Source organism: Mercenaria mercenaria, chromosome 3, assembly GCF_021730395.1.
Source record: "Mercenaria mercenaria strain notata chromosome 3, MADL_Memer_1, whole genome shotgun sequence".
NCBI lineage: Eukaryota > Metazoa > Mollusca > Bivalvia > Venerida > Veneridae > Mercenaria > Mercenaria mercenaria.
In genome coordinates, this window is record NC_069363.1 from 7,420,010 (window position 1) to 7,441,108 (window position 21,099).

Genomic DNA, 21,099 nt, shown 5'->3' on the forward strand with positions numbered 1-21,099 from the left:
GAACCCCTTGAAGGATTTCAAAGAAACTTTGCACAAATTTTCACCACATTGGGACGAGATACAGAGCGCATGTTCTGGATGGCTTGCTTCAAGGTCAAGGTCACACTTAGGGGTCAGAGTTCATATGATTGTTTTTTGTGTCAGCTCACAGTAACTCTGGACCCCCTTGAAGGATTTCAAAGAAACTTGACACAAATGTTCACCACATTGAGATGACATGCAGAGCGCATGTTCTTGATGGCTCGCTTCAAGGTCAAGATCACACTTGTGGGTCAATAGTCATATGACAGTGTTTCGTGTCCGCTCTGTAACTCTTGAACTGCTTGAAGGATTGTGAAGGAACTTGGCACAAATGTTCACCACATTGAGACGAAGTGCAGAGCACATGCTGGATGTCTCCTTCTAGGTCAAGGTGACACTTAAGGGTCAAAGGTCATCGCTGTGTAACTCCTGAACCACTTGAAGGATTTCGAAGGAACTTGACACAAATGTTCACCACATCCACAGGATGTGCTGAGCACATGATCTGGATGGCTAGCTACAAGGTCTAAGGTCACACTGAGGGTCAAAGGTCATACCTTCGGGGGTATATTGCTCTGCATTGCTGTGATCTTGCTGATACATATAATACCCAGTATTTTGACTGTATCATATTATATTGAATAGAGATACAAACTTGTAATATGTTTTACAACCAACTTCAATGTATTTTTTTGTGATTTTATGGCATTACAACAAAGTATGTTACTTGTAATACTTTCAGTATCAGATAAAAAAACAAACAAAATAGATACCTTGCCTTCCAAATTTCTCATTCAGCGAACAAGATCAGTTGAAATATAAACATGATTCAAGTATTTAATGTCAGAAGCTTGGTTTGTTCAAAGACATTTAGTTTTGTTGGTATTTACTTGTTTATTTGTTTTAAAGTTCGCATAAACTTACCATTACACAAAAGTTGCTTGATAACACAGTTTTGAGATATAAGTATTGTGTCTATGCAGTTTTGAGATATAAGTATTGTGTCTGTGCAGTTTTGAGATATAAGTATTGTATCTGTGCAGTTTTGAGATATAAATATTGTGTCTGAGCAGTTTTGAGATATAAATATTGTGTCACTGTGCAGTTTTAAGATATTAGTATTGTGTCTGTGCAGTTTTGAGAAGTAAGTATTTTTTCTTTTCTCTTTTTTTCTCTTCATGTTCACATTTCACCAAAGTATTCATTATGATTTTATGTTCTGGTTTCAGTTAGGTCATTGGTTCCAAAACCTGTTCCAGCATTTATCAAAGGTTCCAAGATATTTGATTCCATCTTATTTTGATGCCATCATCACTGGAGCTTATGTGATACTTAGACAGCAGGCTTTCACACTAATGTCAGAGTAAGTACTAGATTTTTAGATAGATTTTGGTTGTTGACTTCGTCATTGATCATTTTCAAATTGTCAGTATGAATATTTGGCTGATTTTATTAACATATATTTCTTGTAAATATCTTAAGAATATCTCAGTGTTGGAAGATGAAAGTTGGACTTTGAATATATTATTATATACATGTCACTTACAGTAAAGGTGTGTATTTTCACAGTTATTGGTCATTTGTCAAATGATGGATAGATAAGAACACTCAGAAGTGAATCTTGTAGCAAATACTTGATATATCAAAGACTAATGTTTTGGATATACATACCTTGACAATGGGACTGATTGTAGTGATGCTTTCTTTTATTGTATTATGAATAAGACAAAAGAAGAAGCATAATTTTGTGACTTTTACTTTATAATGTTTTTGATTTAACAAAGGTATAGTCTGTGAAAGTTCCCATCTTGAATCAAGGGAACAATTAGTTTCAAACAGAGTCTATACAGCAGGTGTCTTATTTACCTCCCCACTATCCATTCTAGGCTGCTGCTGCTGAAAACAGCACCAATTTAAGTCAGCATCCATCACTGAAGCACTCCTCAGTCAAGACCATGTTGCTAGCATTGTTGTCCAACTGGTAAACCAGTGCACGTGACTGACTGCTATAACTTTTAAAGGGTATATAGCATCATAGGTCCAACACTTTGTCCACCTTGCAAAAAGTTAATTCTTCAACTTAGATGTTGCCTGATATGCCGAGAGATGCACCTTGGTTCTTCTGCCTTCAGAGAAGTTTAGAAATCTCCATATTCTTTCAGGTGTTCGTGTAATTATGAAGTGTAGAACCAAATGTTTTATTTTTATGCCATTAATTAGAAGTTCATTTCTTGCAGCTTTGTGGCAGATGGATCAACGTTTATCCAGGCCTTAGCCATGGGTTCAGTGATGTTTTGTGGGTATGTGAAACATGCACGCTTGCCATTCCTGTCCCCTGACCTTGACTCTCCTAAACCTCCAACAATAAAGGTAGAGACGAAGGAAGGCATTGAAGAGGAAGAAGCATGTCTGACACTAGCAGCAGGTAGGGTTATTTATAAGAAGGATTATTTGATATTGAAATTGTTAAAATATATTTACATAAAGTTATAGAAACACATATTCAGACACATGAACCTTCAGACCTTTTCAGTGCAAGTGATAAAAACATTTTGCAACCTATGGACATTTAAAAATTGAAATAAAAGAGAAATATTTCAATTTTTTGTTTATATTTAGTTTCTTATGTTTGAAAAAATATTGTCCATGTCATTTGGAAGCAAAAATTAAATGAAATTAATTGTTGAAAAAAAAAAAATGTTTTTCCCCTCACAGGTGTTCAAATTAGAATTAGTTGTTGTTCAGTCTGTTTGAATGAATTTAGCCTATGGACTAGCATTGTTATTACTTTGTTTTTTTGGCAAATGTTGTATACTCTAAAAGAGTTTAACTGTAGAATAGTAAAATTTTTCTTTTTATCTTCAGGTTTTCCACATTTTGCGAGTAGTTATATGCGTAACTGGGGTAGAGATACATTTATAGCACTGAGGGGCCTTCTTTTGTTGACAGGCAGATATCAGGAGGCAAGGTTTGAATATATTTACTACACACAAGGTTTTCACAGACAAAATGATGTTTAGAAAATAGTGCTTGTCAGGCCAACATTTTTTTACCATTAAGATAGTGGACTTGTCCAGATTATGTATTCTCAGTATGTAATTTCTGCATTCTTTGTGTTTGTTTTTTTTCCACAAGCTCCTTCTACTATACACACACACACAAACACTCCACAACTCTCCCTAATTATTTTGTGGGGAGAGGAGTGCTTAGATTTACCCTTATCTGTCCAGTGTGTAGTTTGGGGTTTCACATAGTTATGGCCCTTAACAGTCAAAGAATATGCACAAAGGGCCTAAAAGTTTCGTGTTGTGTATGTGTGAAAAAGTATTTAACCTAGTGTAATGAAACTTCTCAGCATGTGAAGTATTGCACCTATAGTTTCATAGTTTTGTTTTTAATTTTACTCAGCAAGATCAAAGTTATGGCTTTTGACTTAGTCAGAAATATGCATACATTAAGGGCCTTAAAATTTGGGTGGAATGTATCTCAAACAGTATTTAATCTGGAGTCATGAGGTATTATTGGAATATTATTCAGCATAATTGATTAGGAGTAAAGCCTAAAAGTTGTTATATGAGCATAGGTTTTGATGGGAATTTATATCAGCTGTATACTCATAAATTTATAAGAGTATGAATTTATCCTATGTAAGAAAGTCAGTTTGTCAATCCTGAAATTTCTTGTTTCAGTATAACTGTCAAATTATTCGAGAGGTTTTTATGAAATTTCATGAAACAAATGTAAGGCATGATGAGTAGGTGTGACATGGTGTAAGAATCTGTTCTGCACCTCAAAAGTCATAGGCAAGTCTACTCTGATTTTGAGGCATTTTTCTCTTACTCATGTTAAACTTTGTACAAAATTTTTCATTAAGATTAAATTACAAGCCAGTTGGCTTAATCAGATAAGAATTTGGTGGATTAGTTTTATTAGCTCGACTATTCGAAGAATAGTCTAGCTATTCTACTCACCCTGGCGTCGGCGTCGGCGTCACACCTTGGTTAAGTTTTTGCATGCAAGTACATACAGCTATCATTTAAAGGCATATAGCTTTGAAACTTATTTATTCTTTTTCTAGGTCAGTTACCAACCTCACTTGGTCAAGTTCCATAACTCTAACATGTATTTTGAGCAAATTATGCCCCCTTTTGGACTTAGAAAATTCTGGTTAAAGTTTTACATGCAAGTTACTATCTCCAAAACTAATGCAGATATTGAATTGAAACTTCACATGTGTCTTCGGGGTTATAAAACTAGTTGATAGCACCAAGTCCCATAACTCTGACCTTCATTTTGGCCAAATTATGCCCCCTTTTGTACTTAGAAAAATTTTGGTTAAAGTTTTGCGTGCAAGTACATACAGCTATTACTAAAAGGCATATAGATTTGAAACTTATTTTTTCTTTTTCTAGATCAATTACCTACCTCACTGGGTCAAGTCCCATAACTCTGACATGTATTTTGGCCTAATTATGCCCCCTTTTGGACTTAGAAAATCCTGGTTAAAGTTTTGCGTGCAAGTACATACAGCTATTACCAAAAGGCATATAGCTTTGAAACTTATTTATTCTTTTTCTAGGTCAGTTACCAACCTCACTGGGTCGAGTTCCATAACTCTTAACAAGTATTTTGAGCAAATTATGCCCCCTTTTGGACTTAGAAAATTCTGGTTAAAGTTTTACATGCAAGTTACTATCTCCAAAACTAATGCAGATATGGAATTGAAACTTAACATGTTTCTTCGGGGTTATTAAACTAGTTGATAGCATGAAGTCCCATAACTCTGATATGCATTTTGATCAAATTATGTCCCGTTTCGAACTTAAAACTCTTTTGGTATTTAACATTTTGGGTAATAATTTCCTGCTTCTGTGACAATATTTCGAATAGTCGAGCTTGGCTGTCTTACGGACAGCTCTTGTTAATGTACTTGTTATTATGTATTACAGATATATCATCTTAGCGTTTGGGGGATGTTTACGGCATGGTTTGATACCTAATCTGCTGAATGAAGGTTCTGGTGCCCGGTACAACTGTCGTGATGCCACGTGGTTCTGGCTGCAGGCAATACAAGATTACTGTAAGCTGGTACCAGAAGGTCATGCCATCCTGAAAGATAAGGTGTCAAGATTATACCCTGAGGATGATTCGGAGATGAAAAAACCTGGAGAACATGTAAGTATGTGGCCTTGAAAAGTATTGAGGTTCCAGTTTTTATGCCCCCGGCATCTACTGATGCGGGAGGCATATAGTGATCGTCCTGTCCATCCGTCCGTCCGTACGAGGTTGACCAAATGGGACCTTTTCGTCTAGCATCAATACCCCTTTTTAGAATGACTTGATACTAATGCAGATGTAACCTGTGACCATCCCAATCTTCAGACATCATCTAACCTCAGTTTGACCTTGACCTTTTCCTCATTTTGAACTTGGGTTGCTTTATATGGGCCATCTCTTGGTTAACCAAATGGGACCGTTTCGTCTAGCATCAATACCGCTTACAAGAATGAATTGATACTAATACAGATGTAACCTGTGACCATTCCTCATCTTCAAACATCACCTGTCCTCAGTTTTACCTTGACCTTGACCTATTTTTGGACTTAGGTTGCTTTATATGGGCCATCTCTTGGTTAACCAAATGGGACCGTTTCATCTAGCATTAATACTGCTTACAAGAATGAACTGATACTAATACAGATGTAACCTGTGACCATTCCTCATCTTCAAACATCACCTGACCTCAGTTTGACCTTTACCTCGTTTTGAACTTAGGTTGCTTTGTATCAACAAGGATGCCACAGGGGGCATCAAGTGTTTATTAAACGCAGCTCCTTGTTTATAATAGCTTCAGATCTGTAATTTATAGTTGTAAAGTGGATTGCCACTAGGAGGTTTGTATGTGAAGAGTATTCAAACACATGGTTGAGTTCTGAGGAAATTCTAATATGGTGTATAATAATACTTAAGATTTTAAAACAAAATGAAAATATTCCCAAAGACCAGCAATTAGATTGAAATTATCTTATATGAAAATTTCTACTTTTATCTGCTCAGTATTTAAGTAATGATGTTTCAGATATTGATATGACTGATCACAAGTGATATTGTCAGCTTAGTTTTATTCTTTAAGGTCATGTTAAACCCTTGTACTTCAGGGCAAAAGTCATAATGGTATAGAAGCCTCCAGTCTGTTTCATTCTACTAAAAGGCAGTTAACACTATAGCTTCAGACATGTGTCAATATTATGTCATAGGATTAAATCTTGTGAAATCATTCTTTTAAGGTACTTAAACTCAACCAAAGCATTTTATCAGGTGCAGTCAGTGAACATCCTTCACTTGAGCATTGACACTTTGAGCACCTGGCAGCACTTTATGTTCCCCAGCCATTTTCCTTGTATTCTCTGTGTTTGGATCACTTTGAACCTTTGATAACTTAAGAATTTTGTTAATACCCTGGTGACTTTTGATCAGTGTTTTACTATAGTAGATCAGTCTTGTTTTCCTTGATGGACATTAGAAAATATTGTTACCTACTACAAAAAAACTTGCATTTGCTTATGTGTGCTACACATATTTCAGGAGCAACCACTGTGTGAGGTGATGCAAGAAGCCATCCAGAGACATGCAGTAGGTCAGAAATTCAGGGAGAGAAATGCTGGCCCAAAAATAGATAGTCAAATGAATACAAATGGTAGGAATTCAATAGACCTCATTTTGATATCCCAAGAAATGCTGTTATACTGCTGATGATTTTATGGATCCCTCCTTAGAAAAGGGGTTAAATTCTTTTATCCATCAGTAGACTATTTGGTTTGTGATCAGGTACTGGAGAATGCATATGCTTTCAGTTGACAAACTTCACAGGATGTTGCATGTGTAAATGATGAACTTGATTATTGGGGATCAGAGGTTGAGGACACTTTAACATTAAGACTGAAGCACTTTATCCTACAGTTTTTACAGTTTGATTGCCTTTGATCAGTAGACTGCCAATATTGTTTTAGGGGTAAGTACATCTGTAGTCAAAGGTTAAGATTTCACTGACCTTCAATGATTGAAAACATTTTCTGATCAATACTTGAGTATTCTAAGGCCTACTGCCTTCAAAGTTATGGGTTGATTACCTTTGAGCAATAGACAGATATGTGTTTTTTAGATATAAGTCAAGGTTACAATAACTAAGACAGAAAATTATTTCTGAATCAATAATAAGAGAACAGTTTTACATGCAAATGTCAAAACTTCACAGTATGTGACATTTGAAAGTTTGGAGATCCTTGTATTAAAGTTCAGGGTTATGGTGACCTAGGAAAAAGGTTTTGAATCAGTAACTGAAGAACACCTTAGCTCACTGTCAAAAAACTTGTATCTGTCTGTGGTCTGTAGATGTCTGTGGTGTTTACCTCAGTTTCAATTTTCTAAGTTAATCAGTCCCTTTCAAAATCCTAAACCAGGTTAATACCTGGTAATGAAAGGAGCTAGATATATAGGTATTGCTGTAATTTCAGGATTTGAACTTGAGATAGGTGTTAAATGGGAGACAGGATTTGTATATGGTGGAAATGAGCATAATTGTGGAACTTGGATGGACAAAATGGGAAGCTCAGAAAAGGCTGGAACTAAAGGAAAACCTGCTACACCTAGGTAGATATGTCAATTTTGTTCATAAAATATTGTACTCAGCAAAATTGACTCTGTACTCTTGATTTTAAGCTTATCCGATCGGTATGTGTCCTTTGATTAGTATTTGTGTAACAGTTTTTAGCTCTTGCATGACAGTAATTACATTGAACTTTCCATTCTCAGAAATGATTTGACCAAAAGTTCAAATGTATGATCCTGCCAAAACCTTTTACAAAAATTTTAAATGGAAGGGATCATTGCAGAGCTCTAGTTGCTATGGCATGGAAATGGATAAACTTAACAATCTTCTTTTGAAACCAAAAATATTACAGAATTCTAGATGATTTAACAGAAATGGCTAACAGGTGATCCCATACCACAATAGCTAAAGCTTCTTGTTCTGTATTGGCTTGTTGAGTTAATTTTACTATCTATATAATTTGGAATAAGTATATTTGTAGACTTATACTGTATTTTAGTCTGGAAGTAGGTAGCTTTGCCATATTTGTGTAAGATGAATTTATACAGTATGTTAGTGACCAGATCGTCCACCATCAAAGGTCATATTCCTGATCTGACATAGCTTGAAACTTACACAAAACCTGTAAGTGTAGCAATAGGTTTAGTTTATTTGTTTGTATATTTTTCAGAGATGGTTCTGCAGTAGAACTGATTGGATTATCAGCATCATGTGTTTTATGGCTGCATAATCTACATGAGGAAGGATTATATCCGTATGAAGGTGTTAACGTTGTGAAACATGGTAAGCATGTGGTAAAATGTACATACACATAAACAATAAGTTATATGAAAGAAAATCTTACAGATGCAGCTCAGCATCTATGCCTGTCTGTTAGATAGTTGTACCCCTGCAGTGTTTATTTTCGGCCTATACTGGGCCAAAGTTTGGTCCCAATCACAATGGCAAGTTAAGTATAATTTTTCACAATTTCAAAAATTCCCAAAGGTTTTGTTTCTTTTACTATTTTTTCCAGGCAACACAAGGAAACCTTAAATATTTGAAACAAAAAGGCAATATGCTAATTTAACACATTACTGAACAATTGTTTCCTAAATATAAAGTTTTAATGAAAAATAACACACGATTCCCATTTAAGAATGTTTTACGACACAATTTTCCCAATTGTAAAGACCCCAGCTCCGTTCCCAAATAAGTGGAAAAAACACTGCTATGTTATCAAATTTTCACATAGTCTGTTTCCATTGTTGTGTCCGTGTCCTGTGAACACACAACAATTTTCTGTTCCAAAGGTTATTGATTGTTTAAAAGCATTTGTTATAAGTTCCCCACTTCATATTTTTTGTGTGTATTTCGTTTGCCAGCAGTAATTTGCTTGAATTAGATGGCCAGTATGCAAGTTTCAGGATTTGTTTTGCCTATCAAGGAGTTTTTTATAATTTGTAAGCCAATATTATTACAGAATTGAAAATCTGTTCCACCAAAACAGGGATAAGTTTGTGAAGAAAACTAATTGTATCATTTGTATAATTAAAATTTAGGAAGTGATGAGCTGATAACATTCAAAGCCTGGCATGAGTTACTATGTGCGAACTTTGAGAGTTGTTTCTGGGTGAACACTGAGCCATACCCTGAAGAGGAGGCCCCGGAGTTGATCTTCAGACGGGGAATATACAAAGATACCTACAATGCCACACAGTTCTGGGCAAATACACAACTAAGACCCAACTACCCCATTGCAATGGTTGTGGTATGTTTAAAATTTTAGTTCTGATGGAAGATAATATCAAATATGTTAGAGCAGGAGAGTCATGTCCTTAGGTTCATCCAGATGATTTCTGTGCTTTGATTTTCTACAAGGCCTCTATGCCAAGCTGTTATGGTTGCTTACTTCCAGTCACTTTCAGCTCACCAGAGAGAGATTTGAAACTTTGCTTGGAGTGTAGAATTCTTTCATGAGAAGAAACCATCCAGGCTGCTTATGTCTAAAATATTGCAGAGAGGAATATCTGGTGTCTTCTTCCACCATCAAAAACTAGAAAGTTGCCATAATATCTACAGTTGTGCATGTGTGATGTTAAACATAAGAAAAAAGTTATTATCTACAATTTTCAGTTTGCCTGTAAAAGCAGGTTTTTAAAACCTAACAGCTGTTCTTTCTATTTAACCACCCATTTTTGTCGAGCCTGCTTGAGGTGAGCTTGATATAGTCGACACTTTTGGCGGGCCGGTGTATGTGCGTACGTCCATGTGTATGTCCGATTTTGTCCGGACCATAACTTTGACATGCATGGACCAATCTTGTTTATATTTGGCATGAATGTTTACCTCAATAAGTAGGCATGTCATGTGCAAACCCCATGTTCCTATCTCAAAGGTCACGGAGGTCAAAGGTCATAGTGAAGTTTGTCCGGAGCATTTCTTCTTCATGCATGGTGGGATTTTGATGTAACTTGGCATGAATGTTCACCATTATCAGATGGAGTGTCCTGTGCAAGAACCAGGTCCCTAGGTCTAAGGTCAAGGTCACACTTGAAAGCTGGTGGGCTCGGCATTCTGCCCGTGGGCATACTTGTACTGGTCAATTTTCATGTCACATTTTCATTAGCTGTTTTGTAAAGAAATCATTTTTTCTGCAGGCACCTGATTTGTTTACACCAGAGAGAGCTTGGACTGCATTACAAACAATGCAGGAAAATTTACTGGGTCCACTTGGAATGAAAACACTAGATCCAAGGTACGTATTTTACTTTTGGAAGAAAACTCATTTTAGTGTTATATGTATTTCTATTATCCCATCTGTTTTCTCCTGTCTATAAAGGTCTAGAGCTTTCTATACAAAAATAACCTTCAGATCCAAGATATTTGATATATGAAGAAAATTAAATTTTCTAATTACTAGGTATGTCATTGCGAATTGTTTTTCATAGCATGATTTTGGTTGAAGTGAAGGTTTGATCATAAAAGTCCTATTGATAGCCATAAAAGTCCTGTCACAGCTTTCTACATTTAGCTGCAAGATCTCCCTACTTTATTGTGCATGAATTTTTATTTGCCCATCATAGCTGAGTGTTTGGTTTTTTACTTGCCAGTACACTGCAAAGACTAGCACCTTTTGTTTACATGCATGCAACAGTTTGAGCTGTTTTAAGTGTAGTGTTGTATTTTCAGTGACTGGAGCTATGTTCCATACTACGATAACAGTAATGACTCGGAGGATGGAAAGATTGCCAAAGGATTTAGCTATCACCAAGGACCTGTAAGTCACACATGTCATTTAATTTTATTGATTTGATTAGACAGGAATTTGTAAAGGGTGAACATTTAAGTTTCACATTTTTACAATTCATTGAATCAAATGTTAATTAGTTAGACATGTATATTTTTATGGTTATTAGAGGGAATATTAAATTTGTACTAATTCTGGATTAATTAGTAAATTAAAACAGATACAAATGAAAAAAAAATGTTTAAAAAAATATGAATTGGAGTTGTTCCCCAAAATCTGATATCTTTCAGAGAAAAAACTTCCTTATACCTTTTTAGTCAAGGAAGAGAACAAACCCTGTGGTTTTCTTGCTGTCTTGATCTGGTAAATTTTCTTTTATTGAGGAAAATGTATATACTAGAATATAGATATATTTTTTCTACATGTATTCATTTTTTTTTGTTAATGTAACAGGAGTGGGTATGGCCTATTGGATATTTCCTTAGAGCCAAGTTACTTTTTGCAAGAAAATTAGAGTCATCAAGACCAGGAATCCTGCGTGAAACAGTGATGTTTATCAGGACAACTTTGACACGTCACTATGAGGAAGTGATGAAATCTAGCTGGAGATCCCTGCCTGAAGTTACCAATCATAACGCAGAGGTAAGTGTCACAGTCCAAATATTCAACAATTCTTAGAAAGGGATAAGGAGAAATGAATTATATGAAAGTTGTCTGACAATTTTACTTCGGACAACTTTATTTCAGAATAGTTTTCCGAGAAATAGAAATTGAGACGCACCATAAGAAAACCAACATAGTGCATTTGCAACCAGCATGGATCCAGACCAGCCTGTGCATCCGCGCAGTCTGGTCAGGATCCATGATGTTCACTAACAGTTTCTCTAATTGCAATAGGCTTTGAAAGCGAACAGTATGGATCCTGACCAGACTGCGCAAATGCGCAGGCTGGTCTGGATCCATGCTGGTCACAAACACACTATGTTGGTTTTCTCATGGTGCGGCTCAATTGGTAACTTAACACAGAATTTATAGTGAATGTATGTTTTACAAAGGTTATAAACTGTTAATATTTTATGACATACAGGTACAAGAATGAATTATTTATATTGGGTAAGTATATTTGCATTTATAATGCATATATTTATATATATTTATATTCATCTGCACATCTGTATTGTTTTCAGCCCAATAATTTTGGCTGCCCTGCCCAGGCTTGGAGTGTATCATGTGTGCTGGATGTGTTATATGATCTTGAAAAGCTGGATACAGATGTTACAATCCAACCTAGCAAGTCTACAGAAAACCTTGTAGTTGCTCCAGTATAAATTGATCAAAGAGGAGTACTTGAACTTTAATAGAAATTTTGTGACAGTTAGTGACTTATGAAGTCCTAGAAGATTGAATATACAATATATATGTATAATTCTGTGGAGTAAGCTTCCTTTACTTGAGGGCATTAAATTCAGAAGTAAGAGAGTAGGAATATTTTAGCACTATATTTTTTATGTACAGAAAATGATGATTGAGATTGTCATATGTAAGCAAAATATTGCATGTAAGATTTTGTTTTTGCACAAATTCAGTGTAATACATGTAGTTGATTTAACATGTACTACAAGCAAATGTTATGGTCACATAGATACTGTTATAGTTACCAGACTATGTATATGCTATCTATCACACAAAAAAACAATATTGCTAAAATGATGCAGACATAAATAGTTGTGTATATTGTGTGTGCCACTGTGTACAAACGATTGAATTCGTAGAAATTAATGTCTAATTTCTTGATACAATATGATACTGAGCTTTTATCAGCTACACGAAACTTTAAAAAAAATGAGTATTTCGTATTATGTCTTTTGATTAATGAAATCCTTTGGAAACAGGTGGAGTTGAATCAAATATGTTAATCAGTATTAAATTGTGTAAATGTGTTTGACCGGTATTAGACTTATTAAGAGAGCTTGTATATTTGTCGTATCACAAATTTTATGGAATATGGTAGTTTCTAGACTCATAGAAACTCTTTGCAAAATAAAAATATTAGTACCTTTTGCTTGCAATAGTTTATACATATTGAAGAAATGCATTTAATAGATATGAGATACATGGTAATTACTGTTTTACCAGAAGAAACATCGTCACTAGAACATTGGGTTTAGCTTTAAAAGCACCTATATAATGGTAGTTAAACAAATAAGATTTTTCTTGTCCATTATAGTTTGTCAGATCAGCAATGTTATTGCAAAATGAGTAAGCTCTTTACAGGTGTGTTTCTAACTTACAACAACCACTCATTAATTCTGCCATGGCTGAATTACCCATATACCGGTATAAGGTAGAATTTTACCTTGGCTTATAAAAGGGGATATGTGCTTGTTTTTATGAGCTTTGACTTTCATAAAATATGTTACAAAATTATAAGATGTTGAAATTGTGCATACCAGAGCTTGAAAGCCGTCGTTTACTCCACGGTGTAAGATGACTCTTGTGCTGCAATTATTATATAATGAAATACATCTTTATGGTAGATTACTGCAGTAATTGTTATTTCTTAATGTAAATTCAGATGAAATTTAAACACCTTGGTAATTCCTCTTTGTTCTTTATAGCCTATTTCTCGAATCAAAACAAGTTATTTTATGGCAGAAAATATTCTTGCTACAGACCATAAAATTGGAACTCCAGCATTGTAGTAGTGAGAAATATCCAACTCTCTGGTAACTGATTCTACATTAACTCTGCCGAGCCTAGTTACCCTCAAGCTGTATATTCCCATCTAAACATACAATCAGTGAAAGAACTTTATAGCTTAAAGATCATTTATGAATAAGACATAGGCTCTCAAAGATTTTTATGAAACTCCTAACTGCATTCCTCCTGAATTTGTTTGCAATTCCATATAGAATGAAAGAGTTGATCTGCTAACAAGAATTTTAAAAAAATATTAATGGTTTTATAGATACATGTGTAATGTATATTTCATTTGTGATGAAATTAGAAAAAAAAGTATTTTTAAATGTAACTCAAACATATTTTAATAGGGCATAAACAAGCATGAATGCACAAAATAATTTTTGTAGCTGTCTCAAACAGCATATGTTTAATTTAGAATTCTTAAATGTAGTGTTTCTAGTCAATATTTGCTTTTAGCATTACTAACAGGGAATTACATATTCATATTTACATCATCTCAGATGGGGTATAACATTTATATTTGTTGCGTCTAATGAGGCATGGCTTACTCTTACTTTTGTCATTATACTCATGGGGCATAATAATGAGGCATAGCTATCTCTTTCTTTTGAAATTACTAACGTTGGGAATTGTAATGATATTTCTAACATAGTTGTGTCATTACTGGTGGGCTATAGCTAACTTTTACTTTTAACTTGACTAGCAGAGAATAACTGTTATATATTTCTGGTGTAAGGAGTATAACTCATTCATAGATTAAGCATTACTAGCTAAGCAAAATTAACACATATTCTGATACAACTGACTCGAGAACAAATAGGCCAGTTTTGGACGTTAGTGTTAGATTGTAACTTGTTATGTCCCCGGCATCTACTGATGCGGGAGGCATATAGTGATTGTCCTGTCCGTCCGTACGAGGTTAACCAAATGGGACTGTTTCGTCTAGTATCAATATCCCTAACTAGAATGACTTGATACTAATGCAGATGTAACCTGTGACGATTCCTTATCTTCAGACATCACCTGACCTCAGTTTGACCTTGACCTCGTTTTGGACTTCGGTTGCTTTGTATAGACAAGGATGCCACCGGGGGCATCAAGCGTTTATTGAACGCAGCTCCTTGTTCATTTTGTCAATACTAGTTGGACCCAGCCCAGTTTGACTTTTTGCATTACTATGGAGTGTAATTAATTTGTTTCAGTATCACTAATGGATACATTGCTATACAAGTGGTTTTGACTCCATTACGATTCTGACTTTGCTAAGGGGGAATAATTCATTCATACTTATGGAATTACTAACATAATATGACTCGGTCATAGTACTGATACACTAGCAAAGTACACCTTATGTATGCTGGAGATGCTTGGTTCTAGATGTATTTACTGCATATAAGCCTTATACAGAGATTAACCTAGTTGTAACATTCCAAACTAGACATTTGTTAATGTTTTACTTTATCAAAGATTATGGATTCTTCTGTTATTGTTTAATTCATAAATCAGGTTATCAATGTAGTATTATATCACCAAAGGCAGCAACACTATACACATCACTGGTGTTTTTACCTCATCTTGTCCTGAAGTCCAAAGACAACACATTTTGCTTTCTTATACATGTAGGTTTGTTATTGTCGAGCCCTCTTGCGGAAGCAAAGACATAGTCATCCAGATTGCTGTTTGGTGTATGTGTGTAAGTGCGTCCGTCCGGATTTTTTTGTCCGGACCATAACTTTGGCATGCATTGAGGAATTTTGTTTATATTTGGTACGAATGTTTAACTCAATGAGACAGAGTGTCCTGTGCAAACCCTAGGTTCCTATCTCAAAGGTCAAGGTCACAGTTAGGGGTCAAAGGTCATTTAAGAGCTTGCCCAGGCCATAACTTTGATAAGTATGGAGCAGTCTTTTCTTCTTTAGGGTAAAGATTCACCTCTATGTGACGGAGTGCTGTGCGCCAACCTCTGGTCCCTATCTTAAAGGTTAAGGTCACACTTAGGGGTTAAAGATCATTTTAGAGCTTGTCCGGGCTGTAACTTTGCCATGCATAAAGCAATCTCTTCTTTTATTTGGCATAAATGTTTGCCTCAAGGAGACAGAGAGTCACACGCAACTCTCAGACCCCTGTGGGCTCGACATGTTGCCCATGGGCATCTAGTCTTTAGTCTTGCTTTCCTCTTGTGTACTCGTCATACCTATAGCGCAGTGTTTTATTATGCTATCGAACTACGCTTTTTAATTCTAGTTCCCATAAATAATATTGATGATAATCAATGTAAGAGTAATTGTTTGTTTGTAGAGAAGCCTTCAACACTGTCTGGGTATTGTGTTTATGCTTTTACAGAAATTTGTAATTTTAACATGTATGCCTGTCATTACCAGCTCATACAAAAAAATTGTTTTGAGTTCAAGATGTTTATACAAAGTTTTATAAAAAGTATTAAATTGCTGCATTTACAAGAGTGAATTCCAATACTCATCTGCGTTTTTTCCCAGCAGTTGTAAACCCTGTCAACGTATGTTCTGTTTGGTTTCCTCTAGTGTTTCAAATGTTTAACAGTTATGCACAAAGTTCATTTAAACTACCTGTGTTGCAAGATTTCCATTCAGTTATCAGTGAAATCTTTATGTAAACCCAAGTGGAAGACTAAACATCTGACATCTAGATAGGTATTAAGAAACCTTTCTTAGTTTACTAAAGACTTGTACCATGTTATTTCGAGAATTTCTCCACAGAATTATAAATGGGTTGAATGGTTTTAAGTGAAACTTGCAATTTTTACTGAAGAATATTATTGCAGTGTTCTCACAGATGAAGCAAGGTGCTGTCAGCATATTAACATACCTGTGTATACATGTATTTTTATTTTTAATAATGTGTTATAACATACAGATTTTGTATGTGTGATAACAGTTTTTATATTGTTCTTATAGTAGAAAGATATCATTTTTAATTAAAGCATTGTGCATGGTACCTTCAGATACACAAAATTACTAAAAGTTTACAAATTTATAAGTAATTGTCTCCAGAGTTGTATTATGGCCGTATGGTTAGCATCATTGAAATCTACTATAAAGAACAAAGTGCAGCTACTTTGCTTTACCAAAAAAAAAATTAATACAAGTGGATCGGCAAAGCTGTATCACTGACAAGGAGTAATATGGATTGTACTTCACTGATAAAACACAGTATTTTGTCATTTAGCATAAAATCAAAGGTAACATTATTAATTTAGAATTGTTTCTTTGCTTAATATCGCTGTTATTCATGACTGTACGAATTGCTAGACTGAATAAGATAATAAGGATAAGATAATATTTCCATGATTCGTTCCTAATTTTATGTGATGTAGCTTGCATTCCTACTTAATGTGAACTACATGTATGCTTATATCCACTTGTTACCTTTTAATATAATAATATGTGATATATGTATGTCTGTTGTATGTTGTTGCTTCAAGTGAATGTTTATAGTATAGGTTTTCACATACATGTATGCTGGAAGTTTATGTCATAGATTTTCATATACTTGTGTTTTTTGCATGGGGTAATGGTTGTCTTACTTGCGCTCACAAACACACGTTGAATTTTCAAGCCAGTATTATTCCAGCTGAAACCACTGGTGTTACTCAATGATTATGCACTTCATTTTGTTAAACTAGGAAGAAATTACAACTGCTTCTAATGTCAGTAGAAACCTGTTGTACAAAATGAAATGCCTCTGTATCTGTGTTATGGTTGCCTAGAATTTATGTATGCGTAGTGTTCATGCTGTTTGAGTAAAATAATTCCATTTAAATCTTTTTTTTTGTATTGTTTGCAGGCATTTATGATTCTTTTTTGCTTTTTGTAAATATAATGGCCAAAATTGTACCCCCCGACAACAAAGTTGTAAGGGGGGGTATACTGGTTTCAGGTTGTCTGTCCGTCTGTCTGTCTGGTCGTCTGTCCGTAGACGCAATCTTGTGCGCACCATCTCTCCTTATCCCCTTGACAGAATTTAATGAAACTTCACACAAGTGATCAGTACCAACAGTAGTTGTGCATGGGGCATGTTAGGTTCTTTTAGAAAAAAAATTTGCAGAGTTATGGGACTTTGTTTTTTTGTTACTATACTATATACATAGACACAATCTTGTGCGCACCATCTCTCCTCATCCCCTTGACACAATTTAATGAAACTTCACACAAGTGATCAGTACCAACAGTAGTTGTGCATGGGGCATGTTAGGTTCTTTTAGGAAAAAAATTTGCAGAGTTATGGGACTTTGTTTTTTTGTTACTATACTATATACATAGACACAATCTTGTGCGCACCATCTCTCCTCATCCCCTTGACACAATTTAATGAAACTTCACACAACTGATCAGTAACAACAGTAGTTGTGCATGGGGCATGTTAGGTTCTTTCAGAAAAAAATTTGCAGAGTTATGGGACTTTGTTTTTTTGTTACTATACTATATACATAGACACAATCTTGTGCGCACCATCTCTCCTCATCCCCTTGACACAATTTAATGAAACTTCACACAACTGATCAGTAACAACAGTAGTTGTGCATGGGGCATGTTAGGTTCTTTCAGCGACAAAAATTGCAGAGTTATGGGACTTTGTTTCTTGTTAACATACTATGTACATACAGCCTGCATATGCAATCTTGTGCGTGCCTAATCTACCAAACCCTTGCACACAATTTAATGAAACTTCACACAAGTGATCAGTACCAACCCTAGTTGTGCATGGTACATGTTACATTCTTTTAGATAAATATTCTGCATAGTTATGGGACTTTGTTTTTTGTTACTATACTGTATACATACAGTCCACGTAATTATGCAGTCTAGTGTGTGTCAAATTCAGTGTACTGTGTCAGTGCATGAGGGGGGTACATTCATCACCTTTAGTGATAGCTCTAGTTTAACATCAGTTTTTAAGGGCGTTGTGTGTTGGAGTTGATGCTATGATTTGATGAAATAACAAACATAGTGTTGATTTCCAAAACTATTTTGTCTATTCACTTACCTCAGATGCTTGCAGCACCTCCACAATTAGTGTATAGTTGGACATATCTGAAAGGTCTTCGGAAATTGTATTATCACAGTTTTACTGTTTCGATACTTACTGTTTGTGCTGAGGATAACAGAAATCTTGCCTGATTGGTATGGAAAATATTTATCTTGCTTTTTTGCATTTATGATGTACTATTTGCAGGCCTGTATAATGATTATGTTTTATTGTGTTAAAACCAAAGTATGTTGTGGCTGTGTTGAATTTTTCTTTTACTTACCAGTAATAGTGTAGTTAAAGCTACTCGCCCAAAGTTTGGATGGAAATTTTCAACATGTTCATTTTCACTAAGTTTGGCATAGGATGTATATATAACACTGAAAAATGATAAAGTGGGTGAAAAAAAGTTAGGTATTGGTAAAAATGAAAGAAGAATAGAATTTTTCTTCATTATTTCAAGTGTTGCAATGGTTTACTACCTTCTGCAAAATATATTTGGTAAATCATAAGAATATCTTGCAAAAATCTTATGTTAATAAGTTAGTACCTACTAGTCACTTTTAGAGTACTCACTTTTTATTGATTTTTTAATGAAATTATTTTTTGCCCGAAATGTGCGGGTTAGTCCCTAAGTAAGTATTTCAAAATGTTGACCTTTTGAAAAATTTTCTCCTGTAGTTCTGTTATGTATTATCAGCTGAAACTTGTTAATATGATCAGTTCTAAGGCCAGTACTTCTTACTAAGTTGATGTAAAATTTGTGATATTAATTATTTGAGAAAGAAAGAAGATTACAACGAAAATTTTTACAAATGTAATGTTACATTGATGAATGTGGGTTTCAGCTTTTCATGTTAAATATTTGAATCGGACTGTGTAAATTATTATGATACCAGTCTTGAGAAGTTTGCTTTTTTGCTGTATTTCTACTTTTCCAAGTGTTACAATCCAAGGACTGTTTCTATTTTGTATCAACTGTTTAAGACCTGAAGCATGTTCCTCCTTATTTGATCCAGATTTTACTAAATAATCTCTTCATGGAGCATAAATGAAGAACCTTGTTTCTGGAACTTGTCCATGTTTACAGTTTGTTAAAATGACAAGAACACTAGTAATTAACTTCTGAAATTGAGACAGATTTTTTCCTTTATGGGGCATTGTTATTTAAGTTTTAGTGAGTTTAAGGTCTTCTGGTGAAATATATGTATTTGCTGTGTTGGCATTTAGTTAAAAGGGAACTAAGTTAAACTACATATGGCATTATGGATTTTCAGGTAATCAGCTTTTATGATAGTCTCAGCTGAAAATGGAAGTTCCTGTAAATTCACTTACAAATATTATAATTGTTGTCAAGCTAATTACACAAATTGTTATTAGTGTTAAGTGGTTTGCACAATTGAAATTATTATGAACTATATTTCTGTTGATGTATTTGTAGTTAGGCACTTTATTGAAAAGCTATTGTTATTTTGTCTTTATTTTGTAAACATAACATAACATGTTATGTATTTTGTAAAGGTATGATAGCTTTGCATTAAGGTGTCAGTTTAGATCATTAGTATGTTATGTGGTTTTTATCCTGTGTTGCTATTTCTTATTAGGTAATTAGGTTTTGCTACTCAGAAAGTAATTAAAAAGGAAAATGATAAAAGATTTGTTATTTCTCATTCATATCCTGTGTACTACATTTGATTAAGTTTTAACATGTACAGTTTAACCTTTTTAACAGCTACTTCTATTACACAGCCACTTGCCTTAAACAGCCAGTCAGCAGACTTCTCATATTGATGTTTTGTTCTGATTCTGATTTGTATTTTGCAGCCACATACCTTAAGTGTCCAGATTACATTGCTTCCTTGACTGGCTGCTTAATACAGGTTTGACAGTGCAACCTTTCTAGAGCAAACACCACTTGGGGAGACTGAAATATATTTGCCTTTTTATGCCCCCAAAGATGGGCATGTTAAAATCACACTGTCAGTCCGTCCGTGTGTGCATGTAGATTCTTGTCCGGACTGTACTGTAACTCTGCCATCCATAAAGGGATTTTGAATTAACTTGGTGTAAATATTCACCATAATTAGATGATGTGTCATGACAAGATCCAGACCCCTAGCACTAAGGTCAAGGTCACACTTAGAGGTTAAAGGTTAACATGGTCTGTTTCTTGTCCAGTCCATAACTGCCATTGATGAAGGGATTTTAAAATTACTTGGCATAAAAGTTCCTTATATTGAGATTATGTGTCATGTGCAAGACCCAGACCCCTTAGCTCCAAGGTCAAGGTCACACTGACTCAATGGTTGATAACTGCCATTTATCATGGGATTTTAAAATAATTTGACACAAATGTTAACCATGCCAAATGCCTAAAATTAGAATACTACGGCTTTAGACAAGAAAATTCTAAATTCTTCTTTTTTAGCTCACCTGAGCAATGCTCAGGTGAGTTTTTCTGATCGCTCGATGTCCGGCGTCCGGCGTCTGTCGTCTGTCGTCTGTCAACATTTAGCTTGTGTATGCGATAGAG

The 21,099-nt window shown here is 34.9% G+C and overlaps 1 protein-coding gene across 3 annotated transcripts in view; it reads left to right on the forward strand.

Moving 5' to 3' along the window:
- LOC123525931 (glycogen debranching enzyme-like) overlaps positions 1-20,220 on the forward strand; it is a 101,192-nt gene extending 80,972 nt beyond the window's left edge. For all 3 annotated transcript variants that reach the window (XM_053537817.1, XM_053537814.1, XM_053537816.1), the window contains exons 18-29: positions 1,251-1,384; positions 2,259-2,446; positions 2,887-2,989; positions 4,971-5,196; positions 6,607-6,718; positions 7,536-7,671; positions 8,301-8,413; positions 9,172-9,380; positions 10,270-10,367; positions 10,802-10,889; positions 11,313-11,501; positions 12,047-20,220. In XM_053537817.1, the coding sequence (XP_053393792.1) occupies positions 1,251-1,384; positions 2,259-2,446; positions 2,887-2,989; positions 4,971-5,196; positions 6,607-6,718; positions 7,536-7,671; positions 8,301-8,413; positions 9,172-9,380; positions 10,270-10,367; positions 10,802-10,889; positions 11,313-11,501; positions 12,047-12,187 (1,737 nt within the window). In that variant the 3' untranslated portion in view covers positions 12,188-20,220. The remainder of the gene's footprint in view (positions 1-1,250; positions 1,385-2,258; positions 2,447-2,886; positions 2,990-4,970; positions 5,197-6,606; positions 6,719-7,535; positions 7,672-8,300; positions 8,414-9,171; positions 9,381-10,269; positions 10,368-10,801; positions 10,890-11,312; positions 11,502-12,046) is intronic.
- Positions 20,221-21,099: the final 879 nt, after the last annotated feature.